Source organism: Hemicordylus capensis, chromosome 1, assembly GCF_027244095.1.
Source record: "Hemicordylus capensis ecotype Gifberg chromosome 1, rHemCap1.1.pri, whole genome shotgun sequence".
NCBI classification, from domain to species: domain Eukaryota; kingdom Metazoa; phylum Chordata; class Lepidosauria; order Squamata; family Cordylidae; genus Hemicordylus; species Hemicordylus capensis.
Window position 1 is genome coordinate 432,485,616 of NC_069657.1, and position 24,844 is coordinate 432,510,459.

Here is a 24,844-nt window from a genome sequence, read left to right on the forward strand (position 1 = left end):
GATCATGCTGATGAGGCAACTGGCGTTAGTACTGGAGACAAAGAACAAGCTCTTGATGTTGACCAGATCTGTGTTGAAGGGCAGTTGGCAAAGAGAGGATCTGCTGGCATTGGTGACTTCCCCGATGCGGAGGGGTTTGATATTGATGGCAACCTTGGGCTTCGACATAGGCTTCAAAGATAGTTGCTGTAGAACGGACAGAGATGGTGTTCGATTCTGTGTCAAGTTGATTGTTTTAGACTGTTTAGGTTTCGGTGTCAAAGGACAAGAGCCACTGGCTGATTGTTTTGATGCGGTCCTTTGGGGCTTTGGCCCCAAGCTTGCACTTAAACTGGAAGGCAGCTTTGGGCTCTGAAAGGTTGTGGTCGATGTTGAAAGTTTGGAAGCTTTCGGTGTCAAAGCTGTTGTTGTCGTCAATGATGATGGTTTGAGAGGCTTTGGTGTCGAAGGTATTTTTGGCAGTGTTTTTGAAGATGAAGTCGACGGTTAGGGTTCACCCAAAGTCAACAGGCTTAAGACATCATCACAGATGGCGGCACGTAGCCTAAGTGACCAATTCTTGTGAGTCTACTTTGAAAAAGATAGACAAGTTTTACAAGTAGACATGTTGTGTTCTTCTCCTAAATAAATGAGACACAACTTGTGGAGATCTTTAGAAGGAAGTTTTGCCTTGCAGTCCTCACACCTTTTTAAGCTCCGTTTTTCCTCAGCCACACTGATGGGCAATACATGCAAGTCAAATCCGTTCTGAGGGTCAAAAACGCCAATCGTCGTCTGTCAGTCAGAAACAGGTCAAATACCGAAACAGTCCTTTTTTTTTTTAAAAGAATGAACTCACAATAAATGCTGAAGAACTATTCCGAAGACCGACAGATTGAGGTCCAAATGCAACGGCAGTCAGAGAAGAACTGAGGAACATGGCACCCAGCCTGCCTTTAAATAGCACACTGTAGGCATGGGGCAGGGCTTGGACACCTCAACAAGAGGCACAGGCGCAGAACCCACACTTATGGATCTCGACAGATCTCGCTCTAGATCCTTTAGATTACATCGTGAAGGAGTATTATTATAGTTACAAATATTCAAAAGCCCAATAAAAAGATGGAAAGCAACTGTTTTCCCTTACTAAACAAGAGGTAAGCAGTAGAAACTGCAGAAAGGTAATGATCGCTTAAATATTAGGAAAAACTCCAATAGTAAACTCTAACAATGTAGTAGAAATTCCTTTGAAATATGCAGAAAGACTGGATTTGGATTGTCAACTGCTTACATATGTTTTACTCAAAAAGATTTCAACAAAATGCAACCATATTTTAAATACACATCAAATTGTAGATCTAAACAGATAAAACAATTATTACATAAGATTTTCAGTGTCTAAAGGTGTCAGTCCAGTTGACATACTATATGAGGGCTTATCTAAATGAGGGCTTATCTGCATTTTTAACGTACATTCTGAACACTGTTTCTCCTAAAAAAATAATGCAGCCTTGCAGTTTACTACTGGCATTGGTTGAGCACCAACTGAGCAGCCACATGTGGCAAACTGCAGCTGTTCACCACTATGCTATGTTTCCTGGCCAGGGGAGGAAAAAATGCAATTCTTAGACTGTGCTTGCAGTTCACTCTTTCTTCTAACCTTAAAAAGAATCAATACCCACTGAGGCCAGAAAACAAAGAAAGCCGAAGTGCAGTGAGTACAGCACTCTGCTATTGGGTATGCATAGAGGAACCACTGTTAAACTGTTGTGGTTAGGTGTTGTGTGTGCCCCCTTCCCTCTTATTGTGTTAAACAACAGTTTCCCACTTGTGGAAATGTGGTGTTGAGCTAATGGGCCAAAGACAAGAGGAGGAAGCAGCAATCGGAGACAGAAGGTAAGAGTAGCACCCAGATGGACCAACAGAACACAAGGTGGTTGAGCACTCCTGAACACACTTCTTTTAAGCTTACATTAATGCTACTGATTTCCTGAATTCCTTTATTGCCTCATTAATACCTCATGCAATTTTAACAATTTTAATACATACGTCTTTCCAATCTTGTGTGCTAAATCCACAGTAGGTTTAACCACTATCTCAAAAAGAGATGGAATTTTCTTGAATTCTCCAGAGGGGTCCTGAAAGTTTTCAGCATCTTCCTCAGCAAATGAAAATGGTTCTGGTGGGGTTGGCAAAAGTCCAACTCCTGGAGGTGGCTTAGGAAGAGGCACTATCCCACGCTTCCTCAGTTCTTCCACTTCTTTCTCATCATCATTTTGTTGTTCCTCTTCAGTATTCAATACCTAATACACACACACACAAATATAAGTTGTTGTGTAGCATTTTAATCATTAAAGTATCTCATCACACATGTACTTATTGGGATTCTCTCTATCCAATCCTGAAAGCTCAGGGTGGGTTATAACATCTTCAAAATAATACATGTTTTGAACTTGCCTGTTACCTTGGAAAATCCAAATTAACCTGGGCTACCATGGACTCCATTTTTGAAAAGCAGTCTTTAGAAAGAACACCGAGTATAAGGCTCCATACTCCATTGATAGATGGAACATAATTTATCCCCTGCTAACTGGGCAAAGGGGCACCTTTTACTGTGGTGATTCTCTTTATTTAGCAGGCGGAGAGTAACTGGCCCGATCCACCCCCAGGACAGTACCTCCAGTGACTGTTGCCGGTGTCTATCTTGTGTTTCTTTTTAGAATGTGAGCCCTTTGAGGACAGGGAGCCATCTTATTTATTTATTATTTCTCTGTGTAAACCGCCCTGAGCCATTTTTGGAAGAGCGGTATAGAAATCGAATTAACAACAACAACTCACCTTATCAAGTAGTTCTTTTGTCTCTTTAGTTAGTGGGTCATGAGAAAACTTGCACTTATCACCATGGTAGCACTTTGCTCCTGTATGATAGAACTTGCAAGGAAATTCATGTGAACTAATATTAAGAACTCTTAACAATACTAATGAAAGATCTATCTTTGATAGGTACAAGATCAGAGAGACTTCAGGAACCCCTGAAGATGTTCAGGATGTCTGTAAGAGACCCTTGTCAGTCGAAGCTGGACCAGTCAAGTTCAGTGGGTTTGCTAACAGGATCCCCTCCTGTGAGCGCATAGATCATGCTCAGTGTTCCTTTAAATTTTAGGCAGACATTACCAAGAGCACTTTGATCTTTTGACAGCTATAACCCACCCACCTGCCATTTAGTACTTTAGATTAGATACAAAGTTATTATTTTTTATAAACACACTGACATTCTAGTACAAGTTTAATCCTTTATATTAAATAAATTTAATTACATCAGAATGTTTTTGTCAAAGGATATTGTGCATGTAAATACAGTTCTCTCCTTTCGAACAATAACCCTGTATGTAAAATTTGCAGATTTCCTTTTTCTTCTCTATTTCTGCATCATGATCAAATTTACATTGGTCTCCCTGTGTATATAAAGAGAGAAGTTATCAGTTCCAAATGCAAAATATTTTTCTATTTCAAGTTGACCTGACAACCTGATATGATAAATGTTAGCAAAAGATTTTATTTTGCTTTTCAATTTATTTTTTCACCAGTGAGACCGGAAAATGTTAACATATAGTTACATATCTATTTTACAAGTCACAGATAAAGCAAGTAGTTCTAAGCAGAACTAACAGAACCTACTTTACGCTTCTTTTAACATGTTGAATCTTACCTAGGTTCCCTCCTATGTGTTGTGAATTTGGTTTGTATCAGACTGTAAATGCAAAAGTTATTAGAGGAACAGACATATACACACACAATCTCATAAGCCTTCTTCCCTTTGGAAAGCAGGCTAAAAATAAGATAAACAAGTAACACCACGAATAAATGATTTTGTCTCTGAAGTCTGTACATATAAGAAAACTATAACAAAGAATGTCAAAGAGCTGGAAGGGCCCTTAGAAGTCCAAACTCCTGCTCAGTGCAGGAATCTGCTCAGTATCTTGACAGGTAGCTGTACAGCCTCTGCTTGAAATCCTCCAGCAAAGGAGAGCCTGCTGCTGGGCAAGACAGACTGTTCCATTGTGGCCATATGAAGTTATGCAGGTGGCCTTTATTACCCACAATTCTGTAAATCCGTGGTTAGGTCCTAGGGACCCAGTTTATTTAATTGCGGGGTGAAAATGGGGTTATTTTTGCCTATCTTGAGAGGCTAGAAATGACTTCTGGCATCATTCCCTGCCACCATTTTGTAGTGGGGAGCCATTTTGTGGCTCTTTTCTGCAAAAGGAACAAAAATTGGAGGATTTGCAAGTTTTGGAGGAATTGCTGGAGACCAAGGTACTGTTGCTTTTTTCTGCTCCCCCTGCTTTTTCTTGTGATTTTCAGCACAACTTCAGAGTGCTTAGGAACCTAACCCCCGCAATCCCCATAGGGTTAAAGTTTCTTTATCTGCAGTTTCGTTATACATGGAAATTGGTGGGAACACAACCCCTGCAGATAACGAGGGCCACTTGTATCTGCATTGTCATAAAACAGATTGCTGTAGTTCAAAATGTATTGCTGGTTCCTTTATTTTTCATATAACTGATTGACAGAATTGCTAAAGCTGCTATTTTCACAACAAGGCAATCTTGTAATACAAGAATGTATATATAAATACCAGACTATGCGAACAAAGATTCAAATATAGAATAGAATAAATAGGGTTTTTTAAAAATATTAAAAAATCACTTCTATTTATATATTGCACATGTTCAATATTAAATATAAAAGTTAGTGTCATTGTTTAGAAATTTCGTGCCCATTTCATTTATCCCATTTCATGCCCATTTATCATTTTAATGTAGTAGTTTTGAAATTCTGAGGAATAAGTAGCACTTTTCTCTAGTGTTCTTTAGTATGTTTATACTAAAGATATAAAAAAACAAAGCCTGTCACAGTCTGATAAATGCCATCATACTATTGAGCAAATTGGAATGAAATTCATACCCCCACCCCCACCAAAAGAGTATAATTATATATTCACCTTAATACATCGCGCCTCTAGGAAATATTTGCAAATTTGTTTTCCTTTGTGTTCCACAGTATGCTGATTTATGAATGCCTGACTCATAGTTGGCCATTTTTTCACTGGCTTCATTTCCTGTAAAACCAAAAATCCAGTTTTAACATCTTGTTTTTTTCCTTGTGTCACTGCAAATCAAAACAATTACAGTATTCAAACAATTAGGTGAGTTTCTTAAACTGCTTAAGGTCAAACAATTATTCTATAGAATATCATTGATATTCTACTTATGGTAAAAATTCACCAGTGTTGCAAATATTGGTGTTGGAGTTTCCTGCTCCTTACAAGGAAGCAAATAAAATGGTTGTGTTTGCATTCCAAGCTGAGGCTGTAAGGAATTTTGCTACCTTTTGTATGTGTGCACGCGCTGGTGGGGGAGAGGAGTGCCAATTCACCCACCTGTCCAGTAGCTCCTGTATTGCCACAATCACTTTCACATTGATTTCACTAGTTATTTATTGTATCACTTTAATTGTACAAGATCTACTGATCTTGATCTTTTCCTATTCACTTTTCAAGTTAGAAAAATCAGTACTGCCCCTCCCTCTGCCTTAGGCTCATCAAAAGTTAATTTTGTGATGGACATACCCTAAGGCTATAATCTCAAACAACAGTGCAGAGTAATCATATTGAAGGTCTACATTTAAAATCAAAGTAACTGCAAGATTCTAAATCGAGCGGTATCAGGTCTTCACACTGAATACATCATCCATAATGATCTAAATAAAAATTCAGTGCTTCAATGTAACATAAGTTACTTCCATTCCTTTTACCTCCTCAGGTCCTTTATTTGCCCCTCTTCCCCTTCCACGGTCTTTGCGCTTCAGTTTCTTCGGAATGCCACGCCCTCGGCCAATACCATAACTGTTGCCTGTCTGTGCACCTAAAAAAACCGAACATTACACATTGGGAATTGTTTAGAGCATAAATATTACCATCTGCAAGAGAACAGGAAGATAAATAAGATAAACAGAATACATCAATACCGCTTCTATTTTTCTGAGTAATGTATGGACTACATAAAGTGTCTCTTCCTATGAGCCAGGAAAGAACTGCAATGTTTTTCTGAGATCATATCTGAGATAACACTGCAAATTGTTTATCAAAAATTAAAATTGTGGGGAAAATCCACAATTTGGGGGACCATTTGGGGCATTTTAGGGGGCACTGTTGGATGCCAGGAGACCTGTGGAGCACAGTAGGGCACTTTATTTGGCCTGTTGGTGTTTTTAAAAAATGTTTTGGGGTAGTTTTTTCTGAGCCTGGGAACCTAACCCTGCATTCCCATAGACTCAAGGACTTGTTATCCATGATATTATGCAGGAATGGAACCCCAGCGGATAATGAGGTCCACTTGTACTGAGGAAAAAAATATGGTTCCCTATTAGAGCGTGAATATGTAGACCAGACCTATGTCCATTTACACAGCTTTCTAGCATTATGTTCTATCAGCCTGTCTCCCAGATGCCAATTCTGTCCCCATATCCACTGCAACATTATTACAGTACCTAATCATGCCAGTTATACCATCAACGGCTCGTTCACTTGCTCATCATCTAATGTGATAGTTGCTATCACCTAGCAATGATGTCCTTCTACTATCTACATAAGACAAACCAGTCACTCTCTATACAAGAGGATAAATGAGACCTCATTACTCACGGATGCAGTCCCGACAGCCGCAGTTCCACATATGGGAAATTTATACCTGACCTTGGTTATATGCGGTGAATAAAAGGGTTAAAAACTGCATATCCATGGTTCATTTCCAGCCACTAATTTGCAGTGCAGAGCCATTTTGTGGCTCTTTTTTTGAGGCCTATAGCCTTCTGACTAGTAGCCATTGATAGACCTCTCCTCCATGAAGTTATCCAAACCCCTCTTAAAGCCATCCAGGTTGTTGGCTGACATCACATCTTGGGGCAGAGAATTCCACAAGTTGATGCATTGTGTGAAAAAGTACTTCCATTTGTTGGTCCTAAATTTCCTAGCAATCAATTTAATGGGATAACCCCTGGTTCTAGTGTTATGTGAGAGGGAGAAAAATTTCTCTCTATCCACTTTCTCCACACCATGCATGATTTTATAGACTTCTATCATGTCTCAGCACAGTCATCTTTTTTCTAAACTAAAAAGCCCCAGATGTTGTAGTCTTGCCTCATAATTTATTTATTTATCTATGTAAACAGCCCTGAGCCATTTTTGGAAGGGCGGTATAGAAATCGAATAGATAATAATAATAATAACCACCTAATCAGCTGTTGTAAAAAGATCGCACAGACTGACTACAAACAAAGGCATGACAAGGTAGCAGGGATGATACACTGGAACATCTGCAAAAAATACAAGCTACCTGTAGCCAAGAATTGGTGGGACCATAACATTGAAAAAGTTGAAGAAAATAAGATGTAAAAATATTATGGGACTTCTGACTACAAACAGACAAACATCTGCCACACAATACACCAGATATCACTGTGGTCAAGAAGAAAGAAAAACAAGTGAAAATAATCGACATAGCAATACCAGGGGATAGCAGAATAGAAGAAAAAGAAATAGAAAAAATCACCAAATACAAAGATCTACAAATTGAAATTGAAAGGCTGTGGCAGAAAAAGACCAAAATAATCCCAGTGGTCATTGGCGCCCTGGGTGCAGTTCCAAAAGACCTTGAAGAGCCATGGCTCTTCAAGAGCCTTGAAGAGCCATCACCATAGGGGCCACAGAAATCACCATCAGTCAATTACAAAAAGCAGCTTTACTGGGAAAAGCCTATATTCTGCGACAATATCTATAACAACTGATAATAAAATTCAGCCATCCCAGGTCCTTGGGAAGGACTCGATGTCTGGATAAAACAAACCAGTCAATAACACCTGTCTGACTGTGTAAACAAGAGATAATAATAAGAAGGAGGAGGAGGAGGAGGAGGAGGAGGAGGAAGGTGCTCTAGGCCTCTGATCACCTTGGTTACCCTCTTCTGCAACTTTTCCAGTTCTAAAATGTCCTTCTTTAGATGTGGTGACCAGAAGTGTACCTTTGGAAGTTCAGGTATACTATGTCAACTGGATCACCTTTATACACACACTTGATGACACTCTCAAAGAACTCCAAAAGTTTCATGAGGCAAGATTTACCTTTGCAGAAGCTATGCTGGTTCTCCCCCAGCAGGGCCTGTTCTTCTATGTGCTTTACATTTTTATCTTTGAGAATGCTTTCCATCAATTTGTCTGGAACAGACGTTAAGCTAACTGGCCTATAAGTTCCTGGATCCCTTTTTGAAAATCGGTGTTACATTGCCTATTTTCCAGTCCTCTGGTACAGAGCCTGATTGTAGGAATAGGTGATATATTTTTGCAAGGAGGCTGGCAATTTAACATTTGAGTTCTTTAAGGACTCTTGGGTGGATGCCTCTTGCGCTGGTGATTTGCTAGTATTCAGTTTTTCCAGACAGTTTAGATCATCAACTCTTGTCACTTCTGTCTGACTCAGTTCTTTAGCTTCCCCAAAAAGCCTGGTCAGGAACAGGTATATGCTCAGTATCTTCTGCCGTGAAGACAGATGCAAAGAAAGCTTCTCTGCAACCTCCATATCCTCCTTAATAATCCCTTTCACTCCCCCACTGTCTAATGGTCCAACCGCCTCCCTGGCAGGTTTCCTGCTCCTGATATATTTAAAGAAGTTTTTGTTATTCTCCTTGCTGCTTTTAACTAAATGTTCCTCAAACTCTCTTTTCGCCTCTCTTATTGTCACCTTGCATTTCTTTTGCCAGAGTTTGTGTTCCTTTCTGTTCTCTTCATTTGGGCAGGCCTTCCAATTTCAGAAGGAAGTCTTCTTCCCTTTTATGGCTTCCTTGACTTTATCTGTTAGCCATGCTGGTATCCTCCTGGACTTAGTGATACCTTTTCTCCTTTTTGGTATACATTCTAACTAGGCTTCTAGTATTGTGGTTTTGAGTAAACTCCATACATTCTGAAGTGACTCTCCTGATTTTCCCATTCAGTTTTCTTTTCACCATACTCCTCATTTTGGAGAAGTTTCCTCTTCTGAAATTCAAAGTGTCTGTGTTAGACTTCCTTGGTGATTCTCTCCCCGCATGTATGCTGAATGTGATTGCACTATGGTCACTGTTCCCTAAAGGGTCGATGACAGTGACATCACGCACCAAGTCCTTGGTGTCACTCAGGATTAAGTCCAAGGTCGCCTTCTCTCTGGTTGGTTCCAAGACCAACTGTTCTAGGGTACTGTAATTCAGCATATCTAGAAATTTGACCTCTTTGTCATTACCTGACTGTGATTTTACCCAGCCTATGTGTGGGTAATTGAAGTCACCCATGATTACAGCCCTGCCTCTCCTTAACGCCTCCCTGATTTCCTCCTGCAACTCCCAGTCACTGTCAGCGTTTTGATCCGGATGGCCATAGCATGTCCCCAGCAGCACATTTCCTTTCAGGCCTTGTATTGTCACCCACAGGGTTTCTGTGGAAGATTCTGGTCCTCCTAGGTTTTCTAGTTTGTTAGTTTCTATCCCTTCCTCTTACCTGGTGTATGCTATCTTTTTTTTGGCTCTTTGATCTCTTTGACCAGCTAGCCCAGCCTTCTATCTCTCTTTATGTGGTTCTGCTCTGTCCCTTTCTGTTTTATCTGAATATTTTACACCCTCGCACCTTACGGGATGGCATTTCCCAAACCCGATACTGCCCAGCTCCTGTTGGCTATTCCCCAGGCGTAATTTTAAAAGCTGCTCTGCAATCTTTTTTTATTTTAAGTGCCAGCAGTCTGGTTCCATCTTGGTTCAAGTGCAAACAGGCTTTGCTTGCCCCAAAATGTATCCCAGTGCCTAACAAATCTAAACCTCTCCTTCTGACACCAACGTCTCATCCACACATTGAGATCCCTCAGCTCTACCTGTCTCGCTGAACCTGCTCGTGGAACAGGTAGCATTTCTGAGAATGCTACATTGGGGGTCCTTTTGAAGGAGAATGGGATTGATTAAGAGAAAAAATTTCAGGAGCAGATTGTGGAATAGACCTTCAGGTTGCCACTACAGTCACTCTTGATCAGGTAGTAATAGCATAACGTGCATTTAATACAAAATGTTCCATTCCAGACCCTCATATGGGAAAGCCGCTTATTTTGAGCACTATTTCGCTGTTAATGCCAGCCACATGATTGCAGAGCCATTATATGTAGGTAAGTTTCAAAATCAAATCAAGCTAGCCCAAAGCGTAGGTCTTACCTTTCTGAATCCCTTTCATTCCTTGTTTTTTCACTGGTTCTTTTGAAACTGGAGTTTCTAAATCAGCATTTGAAGCTTCTTTAGCTTGTCTATATTGTTTTAATTGGTCAGCAAAATCCTCTTTTTCATCCTCATTGTAGCCAAAATTATCATCACTGTAATTTTCATAGTCCTTGTTCTTTGATTTTTTATTATGCTGCGTCTTCTGTGAGGAGGCATATTTTCCTGAAATATGCCCATGCTGGATGAGAGAGACAGTGACAATTTGAAACAAAAGACATACTTTAGCACCAGTTTTCCAAGATCTCATATAGAAGTCTTTCCAAGATCTGCTATCCAAGGTATTTTAACTTAAACTGGTTCAAATGTTCAAAAGGTTCAGATCCAGGGAACCTTAAAAAACTATCTAACTAGAGATGAAACTGCCTGCCCTCTGAGGTAATCTAGTAAGGCTCTGCTCTGGGTTTCACCACCAGCAGAGGTGAAACTGGCAGGGACTCAGAAAAAGAGCCTTCTCTGTGATTACACCCAAGATGTTCCCATGAAGCTTGCCTGGCTTTCTCCATCATGGCCTTCCAGAGGATTGTCAAAACAATCCACTTTTACCAAACATATGGTCTGGGATAGTGGTTCGGGGTGGTGGGGGAGGGGGGTTCATCATTGTTTTCTGGCCATTGAACTCTCTTGCTACTAGTAAGTTCATTTGATGCTGGTTATATTTGATTGTTTTTGCAATGCTTATTTTGTTGTTAAGTCCCCTAACCCTATATAGGTAAAAGGGCAGTATATAAATCTTTTAAGAGATAAAATAACCAGAATGTCAGGACTGAACCTAGGACCTTCCTACCTAACATAGTGTGTCGTTTGCCATTGCTTTTCTATTGAAAACTTTGTGCAACATATTTAATGTATTTTTCTATCCATTACTAGATTCCTCCTTTGCTGTTTCAATAATATGCATATGCAAATCTCTTAATTGTAAACAATTCTATGTAAAAAACAAAAATGGAATATTCGTTGAATTGTGGTGTTTTATTGCACAAAACAGAAGGGCGTCTCTTGTGCTTGAGCATCCAGAAATGGATTGACACTTGTACAATTCATTTGGCTCTGGATGCTGCACTTAATTCTAGCTAAAATATGTGTCATTCCAAGTCTTCCCATTCCATTGTTCCAGAGAGAGAAAAGTAAACATTGGTCTCAAAAGACTCCAAGGTAAACTGGGTAGAAAGCTGAAATGAGTCACACTGTTGCTCTTCCTTACCAAAGTAGGCTGTGAATCATGTAAGAATAATGGGGTGGGGTGGGGAAGGAACTCTTTTAGCTGAGACTTGGTGATGTTTCTACACCAAGCCAAGGCTATATAAGCAAAATAATGAAGTGGAATGAAAAGAGAATCAGAACTCATATACTGCACAGTCCCTCCCTCTCCCACGGTAGTTCAGGTATCCTTTTAACATGAGTCAGTCTAGCAATAGTTTAGTTTGAAGTCAAAGTTACATGACTTTATTGATCACTTTTTTGCTGTATCATTTTGTTGCTATTGTGCTGGAGAGAGCAATTCAATAGTAAAAAGCAGAGATAGATAATTAAGATGATAACTTTTAAAGGACAGCATTTTCTTACGCTTTAGAACTTATGTCATAAAAACCAATGAAGAAAAGTGTGCAAAACTAAGTATACTCTGCCTAAATAAAAGACATTCAAAATCAGAAGGCTGATTTTGCCAAGGTTGTCCAAGTTCTGTTTCAAGAAAAGCTAAATCTTGCAACATAAATTATACAAATTTTATTATTACAATTGTTTACAAAGTATCTAAGGCACAAGAGAATGAATTTTTGAGATATCAGCTGTCCTTGGCACTTGTGGACAAATATAAAAAAAGAGTAGGCCGAAACATAAACAGATACATTTAGCATTTTCTCTCAAGTACTACCAAATTCATATCAAATGTTTTTTATCTATTTTCTGTAGCAAGAAGATACTGGCATATACAAATGACTCTATCCTATTCTCTGGCAGTCAGAGTGAAGCAATTCTTATGCCCATTTCCACCCTTTTTCCACAGGTAGAATATCCAATCTGATGACTTTCAGAGATGTGAATAAATTAAGATTAGAAACACACTGCTAGAAGAGGTTTTTCAACTAAATTAAGTCTGGAAGATTTTGCCTCCTCATACTCTGGGTTCACTTTCAGGAGTTTTCTATGAAGTTTTATTTGAACCTGGATGCAAACCTCATGTGATTATCCCACTTATTCATAAAAAGTGACCTAAAGTCAGACTTTACTCTGAGGGCACCTTTAATTGATATTAAAGAGATGCAATGATGATATTAACTTAACTCAAACTGACTGGGCAAAGAGGCACCTTTTTTAGGTGGTGATTCTCTTTATTTAGCTGGGGGAGAGTAACTGGCCCTATCCACCCCCAGCACAGTACTTCCAGTGACTGTTGCTGGTGTCTATCTTATGGGGTTTTTTTTAGAATGTGAGCCCTTAGCGGACAGGGAGCCATCTTATTTGTTTGTTATTTCTCTGTGTAAACCGCCCTGAGCCATTTTTGGAAGGGCAGTATAGAAATCAAATTATTTATTATTATTATTATTATTATTAAAATTCAGCCATCCCAGGTCCTTGGGAAGGACTCGATGTCTAGATAAAACAAACCAGTCAATAACACCTGTCTGACTGTGTAAACAAGAAATAATAATATGTAGAACTGAACTGAAATATGACATTACTCTCCTGAAAGGGATGTCATCTCTCAGTCATCTTGTAAAGATCCTTCTCAGATGCTGGGACAATACACAGTAAAAAGAATTCATGTAAAGAAAGAAGAACTTAAAAGCAATCAAGGTGACGGCATATGCTTCTCATTCCACTGCACTTTCCATATTGTGAACAAATATGGCAGGAACAACAACAAATCCAGCCAAAGATGACACCCATTTCCTTTACAGCAAAGTGAGAAGTGAATAGCACACTTTCATACTGGGCTGGAAAATGGCAGGAATAAAAATTGCTTCATTCTGACTGGAAATGAAAAATGAAATGACTGGCTGAAAAAGGAAATGTCATCATTCCTGTATCATTCCAGGACAAATACATGCATCCTTTAAGAAAGAATGAATGCTGTAGTCTGAGGTGAGAATATGAATGTATTTAAAAACTGAAAAACAGAAGTAAGAAGCCCATTCTGAATGCTATACCTGAAGAAATGAAGACTCATAATCTCTGTAGAAACCAGCTCCTTTCTTATGGGATCTTTCTGTACGTTCAACATCAGAATCAAGGCTATAGTCAGAACTGTCATCACTAGAAGGGGAATTATGCTGAAAAACAAAAAACAATTTGGGCATGGGGTTGGAAGGAAAGTAGGTCTTATACTAGGGATGTACAATTCAAATAATCATGAGTATCACTTATTGCCAGTAATAATTATAGCAGGTTGTACTCTGCTGTACTGCATATAGTCCTAGTGTCCCCCAAGATGTTGCAATGCATTATCATTACACCTTTCTCCCCACATATGGGGCCAACAATCCTTCAGGAAGGAGAAAGTGATAACCCAGTGGACTCATTCTCTTGACCAGTTTTGTAGTCTGTGGGTACCATATGCTCCAGAAGAGTTAACATTCAGTGGTCATGTATAGGTACTGAAGAAGAATACTCCTTGCCTCTGCTGCTACATCTGACAAAGGCTACATAGGAAGGAGAAAAGCAGGCCCTAAACTTCAAACATTTACTGTAACGGATGAAAATAAAATTAGTACTCTTCATAAAGGAGGCTGTACTCCTGTTTCTTCCTCATTTCAAACTCTTTTCTTAGTGTGAATAGTGCACAACAGAAGTCAGGTCATAAATAGTTTAAAATGAGTTACTTCAGTTTAGTGATACACTTTTGCAAACATGGCCAAAGATAGTTATTTTTATTAGCACATGCTTTGCATGCAGAAGTCCCAAATTAAATTCCTGGCATCTCCATGTAAAACTGGCAAAAACTTCTGCCTGAAACCCTGGATAGCTGCTGTCAATCCATGTAGCCAATACTGAGCCAGATGGACCAATGATCTGACTCAGTAGAAGGCAACTTCATATGTTACTTAGAGGAGTGACTCTAGGTCAAAGGTAGAATGCATGATTTGTATGCAAGAAGCTCCAAGTTCATTCCCTGATATCTACAGACAGGCAGGCAGGCATCTACAAATCCACTAGTCTAACCAAAAATGGTGCTGGGATGCAGAACAAGGCCTCCCTCCCTCAAAGATGTGACCAGGAAAACACAATCATACAGAGCAGTTAAAAACAAGTAGTTTTTAAGATGCCCGAATTGGTATGGGCACAGGGTATTAAAAGTAATAACCAATACTCTGAACTGGGCTTGGAGAAAAACCAGGTATCAATGCAGATTGGGGGGGGGGGCGGTCTGCAACTGCCTTGTGTGCCCTCATGAGGCCCCCACTACCACCACACTACCTCATGTTGCCTCATAAGTGCATTTGCCACCTTACTCCACTTTGTGTGCCTTTGCAAAGCCCCTTGCTACCTCACTGCCACCTCAGTGGAGGGAGAAAAGAAAAACCCATCAAGGAAAAGGAGGAAGAAAGGAATGTCTGTTTAAGTACAAAAGTGCCAGAATGCTCCTAGAGCCTCCTTATTGAACAGCTACGTTCAGAACCAGGAAGTCACTCTCCAGGACTTGCCCCTCCCAATTCTGGCTGCAGAACCCTTGAAGGGCAAAATCCACGATTAACACTCCTAGTTGATTTTACCCTATTATGTGGACTTCAGAGGCTAATAACTCAGGAAATATTGGGCTGTCCACCCCCACCCCCCAGGTTTACACTTCAGTATGTATCTGAATTTTAAAAATGACAATACCACTTAAAAGGACATTTTAAAAAGTATAATACAGGCAAACCTCATTACCCACGGATACGGGGATCTGCAATTTTGTGTACAGGGAACTAACACCCAACCTCGACATACACTGGGGTGGTGGTGGTGTTAAATGCATATATCCACAGGTTGGGGATGGGTGGACTGGTCGCCGAAAATGACCTCGGAGGTCCTTTCTGGCTGCCATTTTGTCAAAGAGAGCTATGCTGTGGCTCATTTAGTTTAAATAAATGTGTTTTTTTCCTGTGAAAAAAGGAAGAATTTGGATTTCTGCGGAGCACTGCTGGAGGCCCATGGAGCACGCCCTTTTTCACAAGGTTTTTGAGCCTCTAGGAACCTATCCCCCATGATCCCACAGACTTAGTATTCACAGTTCCATTAATATAGAGGTCTACCTGTATGTGTCGTCTGACGGCAAAAAGCATAGCAAACGAGTTTAAAGGTCCATTTTAATTTTTGTTGAATCTCAGCCATTTTACATCAGATATGCATCAGACTTGGAAGGGCAGTGTCTTTTGTCACCTAACAGATGTCTACGAACAGTCAGACAGATTTGACAGGCGGCTTCAATTTTATGACCAATAAAATGATAGGAACATAGGAAGCTGCCTTCTTCGTCAGACCATTGGTGCATCTAGCTCAGTATTATCGACACAGACTGGCAGCAGCTTCTCCAAGGTTACAGGCAGGAGTCTCTCTCAGCCTTCTTGGAGATGCCAGGAAGGGAACTTGGAACCTTTTGCATGCAAGCATGCAGGCACTTTTCCCAGAGCGGACCCATCCCCTAAGGGGAATATCTTACAGTGCTCACAAATGCAAACCAGGTTGGACTCTGCTTCCTACAATATGCTGGGATTTATATGTATTTACATTGTCTTCGTTCTTGCCACTATGTAGTGTATGCATATCTGTGTATTTAATGAACTTTCCGCTCTGTTACACTCCACTATAATGATAGAAAGTTGAAGCAACTCATCTTAACTATACTGGCACGACTGGTAATAATATTCCTGAGCCTCGTTATTCTGTTTAAGCACGATCAGCATTGCTGTATGTTTCCTTAAGGGAGGGGGAAATAATATAATTGATGTATAGGTTGCACTGGAACTATGACTAACAATTCTAACCTTGTGTTTATCTCGTCTTCTCCTTTTTGATTTTTTCTTCTCTTTTTCTTTTTTACGCTTCTTTCGGGATTTTCTATGGGCTTTTTCATTTTTCTGTTTATCTTCAACTTTTGCATCCTGTTCTTCCTTATCTTCTTCAAATCCAGCATCATCTATTTCACCATCTTCGAGTTCACCATCCTCTCTGTTTCAGAAAGATACAGTTTAGACTGAATGTAAGTTTGGAAAATTTACAAAATACAATGCTTTTCTATAGTTGACTCTGTAATGGTACAATGTTGTTTCATGCTTTTATCCCTCAGCCAAAAATATTATAGTTTTAATAATTATTTAATAATTAGGTGTCAATTTTTGACTTTACAGTCAGAACAATAAAATCTATAAAACACATACCAAAATAACCCTTAACTATTAATAACATAAGCAATGAAGAATAGGAAAGAGGAAGCAGCTAAAACCAATAAAACAACCAAAACTAGAAAGTTGTTACAAGTAATAAGAAAACCAAAACTAAGACAGACAGGAGATAATGAATTAATAGGTAGAAGTCCCAGTGAATAAGTAGTTTTGACTTCGTGCCCAAATAAGTGCTAGTGCAGGTACCTCCTTCACTTGTCTGGAGAAGGCATTCTAAAAGTAGGGCACAACTGAGAAGACCCTCCCTGGTTACCAGCTATCAGACACAATGAAATACCACAACTTCAAAGCAGAGTACTGTATACACAATAATTTGCAATAGGAAAAATATAAATCATGCTATCATATAAGAAAGCAATTGTTTAATTTGCTAGTGAAAATGTACATTTTCTAAGAAGTCGTACACCTTAACGGCATACAGGTTAAACTGATGCTTTATAAGTGCTACAGGATATCATTTTAAAAGGAAAGAGTCTCATAAGAACCTTGCCCTCCCTGAAGAGCTTCGCCATGCTCCCTCCCTCCGTGTTTTTAAAAAACATCTTAAAATGCACCTTTTAAAGGAGGCTTTTTAATGCTTCTTTTTTTTTTTAATGTCTGGTAGGTTCTTTAGCTTTTTATAATTTCCAGTTTTAAATTGAAACTAATAATGATTGTGGTTTTTAATCTGACAATATTTTTTGTTTAATTTAGTTAATTACTTTTATTGTATCACTTCACACTAAAAACTAAAAAATATTAACAGTAAAGAAAGGGTGATGTTTTCAGCTCTGTGATGACTTGCTCACAGAACCACATATCTGAGAATCACATGAACACATACATTTGCCCCTGCTAACTGGGCAAAGAGGCACCTTTTACCGTGGTGATTCTCTTTATTTAGCAGGGGGAGAGTACCTGGCCCTATCCACTCCCAGCACAGTACTTCCAGTGACTGTTGCTGGTGTCTATCTTGTTTTTTGTTTTTAGAATGTGAGCCCTTTGGTGACAGGGAGCCATCTTATTTATTTATTATTTCTCTGTGTAAACTGCCCTGAGCCATTTTTGGAAGGGCGGTATAGAAATCGAATTAATAATAATAATAATAATGATTTGGAACTTCTATAAACTGCTTAAATTAAATGGCCTATTCTAAGTTTATTTGTGAAAGCCTAATGAAACAAAAGCAAGACTGATTTTACTATACTACTGAAGTTAACAATAGAATACTGCCTTTAGGGATGATGGTTGTTTCTCAAGAAAGCAACTATAGAATTTAAACCTGGTTTAGAATATACCTCAGGGCAAAAATGGCAACAACTGATAGAAAGATTTTATAGCACTGGCAAACTGTGTAGCTCAGGGTCTGTGAAGCCTCCAAATAACACACCTACCTATACCCTTGTGTGTACTGAACAGGGCAGTAGGGATTTTAAAGACCATAATGGGGCACAAAGGACACCCTTTGTTTGGAGTGCTGGTTGGGGTCAAGATATTCGAATTCTCAATAAATCAATGAACAACTTAGGCCTACTTTATCCAAGCAGCAGATAAGTTGGCAAACCTCTTTCTGAACTATACCACTTCAGACAGCAGTCTGGCACAGCTGAACATACATGAAGATCACAACATTTTGTAAATGAAGTGTCAGAGAGAAGAACTCTAGCCTTCTTCTAAAGTGATATGTGGAAGCATTTAATCATGCAATCCCCTACTTGCACTTGGAAATGATTTGAAAGAGGTTTACCATCTCATCTGCTGTTTGGGGTGCATCAGGGCTATGATTCAGAATTGGCAAGCCTAGTCTGTAGCAAAACTCCCCATATTCATATATTACATCCATAATGGAACTCAAGGTGGCATACATGAGGTCCAGGTGGTCACCCAAGCTTTGACCTGCTTAGCTTCAGCAAGACGGCTATAGGTGGTTTAATGTAAACTGTTCCAAGCCACTTTAGGAACGCAGGTATTGAAATTGAATGAATGAACAGACACACCATGAGACCACAATGCTCCAGATAAGAATCACAATATATCTTGTTGACCCTGAGCATCTTGCATTGCTCCTACTGGCTACAGTGCTGATCACACAGATGAGAAACTGTTTAATTATGCATGTCAATTCTGTACTGAAGTTCCCCTACCCCATTCACTTTTTATCAAACATCACTGGAAGGAACTGCAGAAACTGTCAAAAGGAACTTGATAAACTGAAGAGCTCAGGTGATATAACAAAATTCAACAAGGATAAAAGTAAAGCATTATACATACACACGGATAACTAAATCCACAAGCATAAAACTGGGGATAAATGGCTAGGAAAGCAGTTAGGTGATTTAGTTCAGCCATGGGAAAAACTGCCTAAAGAACATATGAAATCTCCTTGTTCAGAGGATTTCTGGTAAGACTACAAGGGATACTTAATCTATATTAATTCAGCCTCAAGGCAGAGGATTATACTAGATGACTTGTGGGGCAGCTTCCAATACATGCTAGTTTCTATAAATATACCTGTAACTGAATAGCCAAATATTTGTCAGAAGACTAACCTCAGGAATGCAGTTGGTTAATGTTGGTACTGTAACACTGTCATCTCAGTATTGGAAAAATCCTATATATTTAAGTTACAAAGTATATTTTCTGTAAAATGCATATCGTTAAGGAATCTGTATTTGTAGATTCTTTAAAGAATTTGTATAGATTCTGTTCCTCCTGTAACACTAAGCCTTAGCTTCGTACTTTGAGGATGAGGACTCACATTTTGAAGATAGGTTATAGGTTATAAACATGTCTTTACTTGCTCCTTTTAATAATAATCATTAATAAAATGTTAATCTTCTGTTTACTATTTAAATCACCATTATCTTAAAAAATGTAGATGCAAGAGTTTACTTTCCTACCCACTAATTTAACACAACACTACAAATCTATGAATAATTTCATATTCAGTATTAGTTTGCCACAGAAAGGATAAGCATTTACTTACAAAAGGGGAAAATTGTATATATTGTTGCAAGGAAAGTATCTTACTTAGAGCAAAAATGTGACAAGTTTTTCTGTGCACACTTTGTTGCCATCTTTTGATCAATCCTATAAAAAAGTGTTATGGACAAATTATTTTCTTCTGAAAAACTTCTAATTTTCATAATGTGATGTGACCAGTGTTTATAAATAAAGATTTTATAAAGAGAAATAGAATGGCTCTCATCTACTCTGAAACCGGCTTCTGACCACCAGTACAATGGTGATGTGTGTGTGGTCATCCCTCGCCAACCTTGAGGGTTCCGTTCTGCCATGGTTGGCGAGCTATTGAAACGAATGGGAAACGGGGTTAGGGGGAACCAAGATCATGAAAAAGACCAAAAAATAAAGGAATCTTTTTTTAATCAGCAAGAATTCCCCCAAATCCCTTAATATCGTCAAGAGTCACCCAGAAGAATGAGCAGATTGAAATTCTGGAGATAAAAACAAAAACAAAAACCCATCACTCAAAGGCATTTTAAATCACAAGGAGTGGGCAAGGATCAGCAAGAGGAATGAGCAGATTAAACCTCTGAACCCCACAAAATTGCTTTTTAAAAACCCCAAATCACTAAAAATCCTTGCCCACTGTAGATACTCGGGTCATGGTTGGCGAGACGGGATAAAATTTCCTGTTCGCGGATACGCAAAACCATGGTTAGTAAAACTACAGCTAGCGAAGAATGACTGTTTTTTAATTGGTTATGTACTTCCACAGGAATACATAAGAGTTCTAACGTTGACCTACAGCATCAAGTTTAGCAACACTGATGTATGAGTAGTTCAGAGGTACCAACTGTTACTATGTAGCCTTACACATTATTTATCCTAGTAAATTCTAAGGCTGCAATACTCAAACTTCAATAAGACTTCTTTGGAGTAAATTTATTTATTTATTTATTTATTTATAATATGAAATTGCCCTGAGCCACTCGTGGAAGGGCAGTATAGAAAACGAATTAAATAAATAAATAAATAAATAAATAAATGAATAAATAAATAAATATTTCTATACACCCAAAACTTGCATCTCTAGGTGGTTTACAATTAAAATAATTACAATTATTTAAGGATTTCATGGCTCAATCCTTCTAAATGGGCACCTGTTAGAATGGAACTATTTGGAATTTGCAATACTGTACTGAAACATACTTCAGATATTTTACACTAAGATACATGTGTTTTTTGAAAACTAATTATGCAATTTAAAAGTATACACATCTGAGTTGGGAAACTTAAATAAAAATACTGACTTGTTTAAAAATATTTTATTTTAATATTAAAAATACTGATTACTGAATTTCATGTTATGCAACACCACAACTTTCATTTACATAATATTTAAGCACATAATTATGAAATTAATTTTAGTAGTTATCCAAATGGCATTCTGAAGAACATGCCAATTCAAAGATGGAGCCACTTGCTTACAAACTCTGGGATAGGGGATTTTTCAGCAAATGTGGTATCACTGTGGAATGGTAAAAAATAACACCTCTCCCACCTGCTATGGAGATAGTTCTGCCCACTGAAAGGAGACAGGAGAATGGGCAGTTGGACTTCCTATTAATTTGGACAATTCAATTTTAAAGTTATCTACCTACAAAAGTGTTTATTACTGGGACATCCTGGAATTGAAAACAGGCCAGTATAAGGAAACATTCAGAGATTTGATAAGCTAGCAAGGAAATTAGCTCATTAATGAGCTATTTCGGAATCTTAGATTCTCCCCCATCATTTCCACTTCAAGAGAGCAACATACCTAAGAACTCAAACTGTTATAAAGATTTCCAGATCTTTAATTCAGTTGTGTTCAAGCTGCCTTCCACAACAGTATTTACTGAACTACTCAGGATATATTCATGACCAATTATGTTAAAAGTAACAATACAGCACCAGGCAGTATCCATTTTTAGTACAAACTGTTTCATTTACATTTTAACCTACTTTATAAGTTATTTTGCTGAAGGTTTGCTAATATGTAGCACTGAGTTTCAAGGCCCAGGCCTGATTCACTGTAGCTCTGTGCAAGTCATTTCAATGTTTATATGTCTCAGTAATCTTCCCTTGCAAAAGCGGGAAACAGAGTATACCCTACAGAGCTGTTGTATGAATTAGGGGCTATGTAATGTTTTGTACCACATTGACAAATAGTGTTGTAATTGGTTGTGGAGGCATACATGAACTATTGACAGTATTTGACTATTATGGGAACCCTTGACCTAAAGAATAAGATGTGCATACATGTTATCGAATATCAGATAAATAATTCTCAGGGTTTTTTTCTTTCTTTTTTAAACAGGTGAGAAAAGCTAGATCTACATGAGAACGAGAATCTGCAGAAAAGAGAGGAAGGCACAGGAACTCAAACCAGAAAAATGCCTCTGGTTTATTGGCTCAAGGGGACTGAAAACTGGCAAAGATGCCATCAGACAGAACTTCACCTGCACACACAAAAATCACGTTAAATGTGTAAGGTGTAATTTTTTTTTTTACATGTCACTCCATGTATATAGAGGAAAAATATACTCTGATTTGAAAGGGGGGGGAGAACAACGGTGACACCCGATGGAAAGTGCATTTTATGAAAGGATGGATTTCCTTTTTTAAAGAAGGGAATGAAATGTGTTTTTTAAAAATGCATGCAAAATGCACTGTGAAAAAAATCACCCCCCACCACCATCTTTGTATATAGATTAAAATCGCCTCCCCCCACACCCCGCAGGCTGAAGGTGACTTCTCCCCCAATACAATGCTACAGACATTTACCTTTCCTTTTTTTTCCTTTTTAAACCCATCTAGGCACATTTAAGACATCATTACTAGCACCAGCATCATCATCTCACATTATATCGTCATTCTTAGTTATTATCACCGTTAATTATCACCATTGAGAAGCGGAGAGAAAGAAAGAGAGAGAGAGAGAGAGAAGAAGGTTACTCGACCTTTCGTCCCCTGCATGTTGCCTGTCAGAGTCGGGCATGTTTTGGTCAAGAACTGGGTTTGGGGGCTTGGAGAACAGGCTTTCAAAGGCCATTGTGCTGGCTCTGGCTGTGTGTGCGGGGAGGAGGAGGAAGGCAGGACACTGCTCGCTGCCGCTGCCCGTGGTGGGGCGTTGGGAGAGGAGGAGGAAGGAGGGAGGGAGGGAGGAGGCGCGCACACACACACCATACACTACACACAACACACACACACACACAGAGCCCGCAACGACGGCACTAGCGCCGCGTCTCCTCAAGGAGGGCAGGGAAGGGGACGGCAGCGCAGCAGGGCCCCCTCGGGGAAGCGGCGGACGCAGGTTCCACTCACGGTTCGACTGAGTGAGGCCAGCCAGAGAGGGACACTTTTAACGGTCGCTCTAGGCCAGGAGGGGCTGCCCTGCGCCTCGCCACAAGCCTGGTGGGAGGCGGGAGGCGGCTTCCCGAGGAGAGCGGGGGATGGGGTGGGGGTGGGGAGTCCCGGCCGGGGGGGTCACAACATCCAACACACACGCACCACGAGGAGGAGGGGGCGGGAGTCGCACAACGGGGGCGGGTGGCGGGGAGGCTGTTGGCCCGAGCGGAGCTGCTGGCCCTGGTTATGTCTTCCTTACAAACATGGCGCCCGCTCGCTGCCTGGTTCGCCACAAAGAAAAAAGAGAAAGAGAAATGGCGCGCGCGGGGAACGGGAGGAGAAGGGGGGTGGGGTGGGCGGACACGCTCACAAAATGGCGGCGGCCGGCGTCGCTCACAAAGCGCCGAGGGAGGAGGAAGGAAGAGGGAGGAGGAGGAGGGGAAAGGCAGGCGGGCGAAAAATGCACGACGACGACCACGCCACCACCTCTCTCGGGCGCCTCCCGGGCCACCGCGCGACCGAGAGGCAGCGTTTGGTTGCGCACCGTCTTCCGCCCCGCTGCCGTCACCCCACAGGTCTAAGGCTTTCTCCCTCAGCCATTGGGCCGCGCCGCTAGGACGGAGGTTAAGGGGAGGGCGCCCATTGGGCAGCCTGGCTGCCGATCAGGGCACGTCGGGAGCGGAGAGGGCGACGGCTGCGCGCGCGGGCGCGCTGCCGGATTCCTTCCCGCCTTGAAAAGAAAAGAAAAAGCCCGCCGTGGGCGCGGTGTTGCCTCCCCGGGTTGGCCTCTGTTCGCCTTGTGGCCTTCTTGGAGAACTTTGGGAGGCTGGAAGGCGGAAAGCGTCATCTTCTTGGCTTGTAAACTAGATTAGTTGGCAAGTCTGAAGGGAGAAGAGACCGCGTGTCTGACTAGTTCCCTTTTACTTTAGTTCCCCTCAAAGAAAAGGGTCGAAACAAAGCCAGCAGTGCTACGACTTCAACAAGGAGACTAAAGAGAAGCAGAACCGCAGTGGGAGGAAGGGGCACCTCTTCTGCAGTAGCAACAAACGCTTCATTCCTGTTGTGATGTTTATTATTTGTGTGGAGGTTACCCAATACAATAACAAATTAAAAAAAATAACCAGGGCCTAATTTTGGAGTACCATTAAATGGAAGCAGGTTGTCAGTTATAATAATAGACTAAATAACTAAAAATTTGCTTCTCTGTTTCAAGGTATTCCAAAATTAAGGAAAGTGTGCCGTCGAGTCGGTGTCGACTCCTGGCGATCCCAGAGCCATGTGGTTTTCTTTGGTAGAATACATGAGGGGTTGACCATTACCATCTCCTGCGCAGTATGAGATGATGCCTTTCAGCTTTTTCCTATATCACTGCTGCCCGATATAGGTCTTTCCTATAGTCTGGGAAACATACCAGTGGGATGCCCTCTATTCCGTGACCCAAGGGAAGAATTATTGACCCGTTTATTTGATCAGTTTCCAGGCAGGCCTGACTCATTTTATCTTAATTTATGTCTTGCTGATGTTAATGTGGGTATTACTAAACTGTTTGCTTAATTTTTATATGGGGCTATGAAGCTGACCTCTCGTCATGGGGTTTTATGAGACTGATTGTGTATCTTTTAGTTATTTTATGCTGTATATTTATCCATGGTAACAGTCTAGAGTTTTAATTTTGTTTGGCTTATGGCCATAAATAAAATGATTGATTGATTGACATACCAGCGGGGATTCAAACCGGCAACCTCTGGCTTGCTAGTCAAGTCATTTTCCCCACTGTGCCATTAGGTGGCTATTCCAAAATTA

General features: G+C 40.1%; 1 protein-coding gene across 1 annotated transcript in view; it reads right to left on the bottom strand.

Annotated features, from left to right (window-relative positions):
• The window catches only part of ZC3H6 (zinc finger CCCH-type containing 6), a 33,262-nt gene extending 9,941 nt beyond the window's left edge, over window positions 1–23,321 (bottom strand). The window contains exons 1-9 of the mRNA XM_053313477.1: window positions 22,654–23,321; window positions 16,292–16,475; window positions 13,475–13,597; window positions 10,263–10,503; window positions 5,797–5,906; window positions 4,985–5,101; window positions 3,321–3,434; window positions 2,818–2,925; window positions 2,029–2,282 (exon numbers count right to left, since the gene is read on the bottom strand). Of these exons, the coding sequence (XP_053169452.1) occupies window positions 2,029–2,282; window positions 2,818–2,925; window positions 3,321–3,434; window positions 4,985–5,101; window positions 5,797–5,906; window positions 10,263–10,503; window positions 13,475–13,597; window positions 16,292–16,475; window positions 22,654–22,745 (1,343 nt within the window). The 5' untranslated portion in view covers window positions 22,746–23,321. The remainder of the gene's footprint in view (window positions 1–2,028; window positions 2,283–2,817; window positions 2,926–3,320; window positions 3,435–4,984; window positions 5,102–5,796; window positions 5,907–10,262; window positions 10,504–13,474; window positions 13,598–16,291; window positions 16,476–22,653) is intronic.
• Between the last annotated feature and the right edge of the window lie 1,523 nt (window positions 23,322–24,844).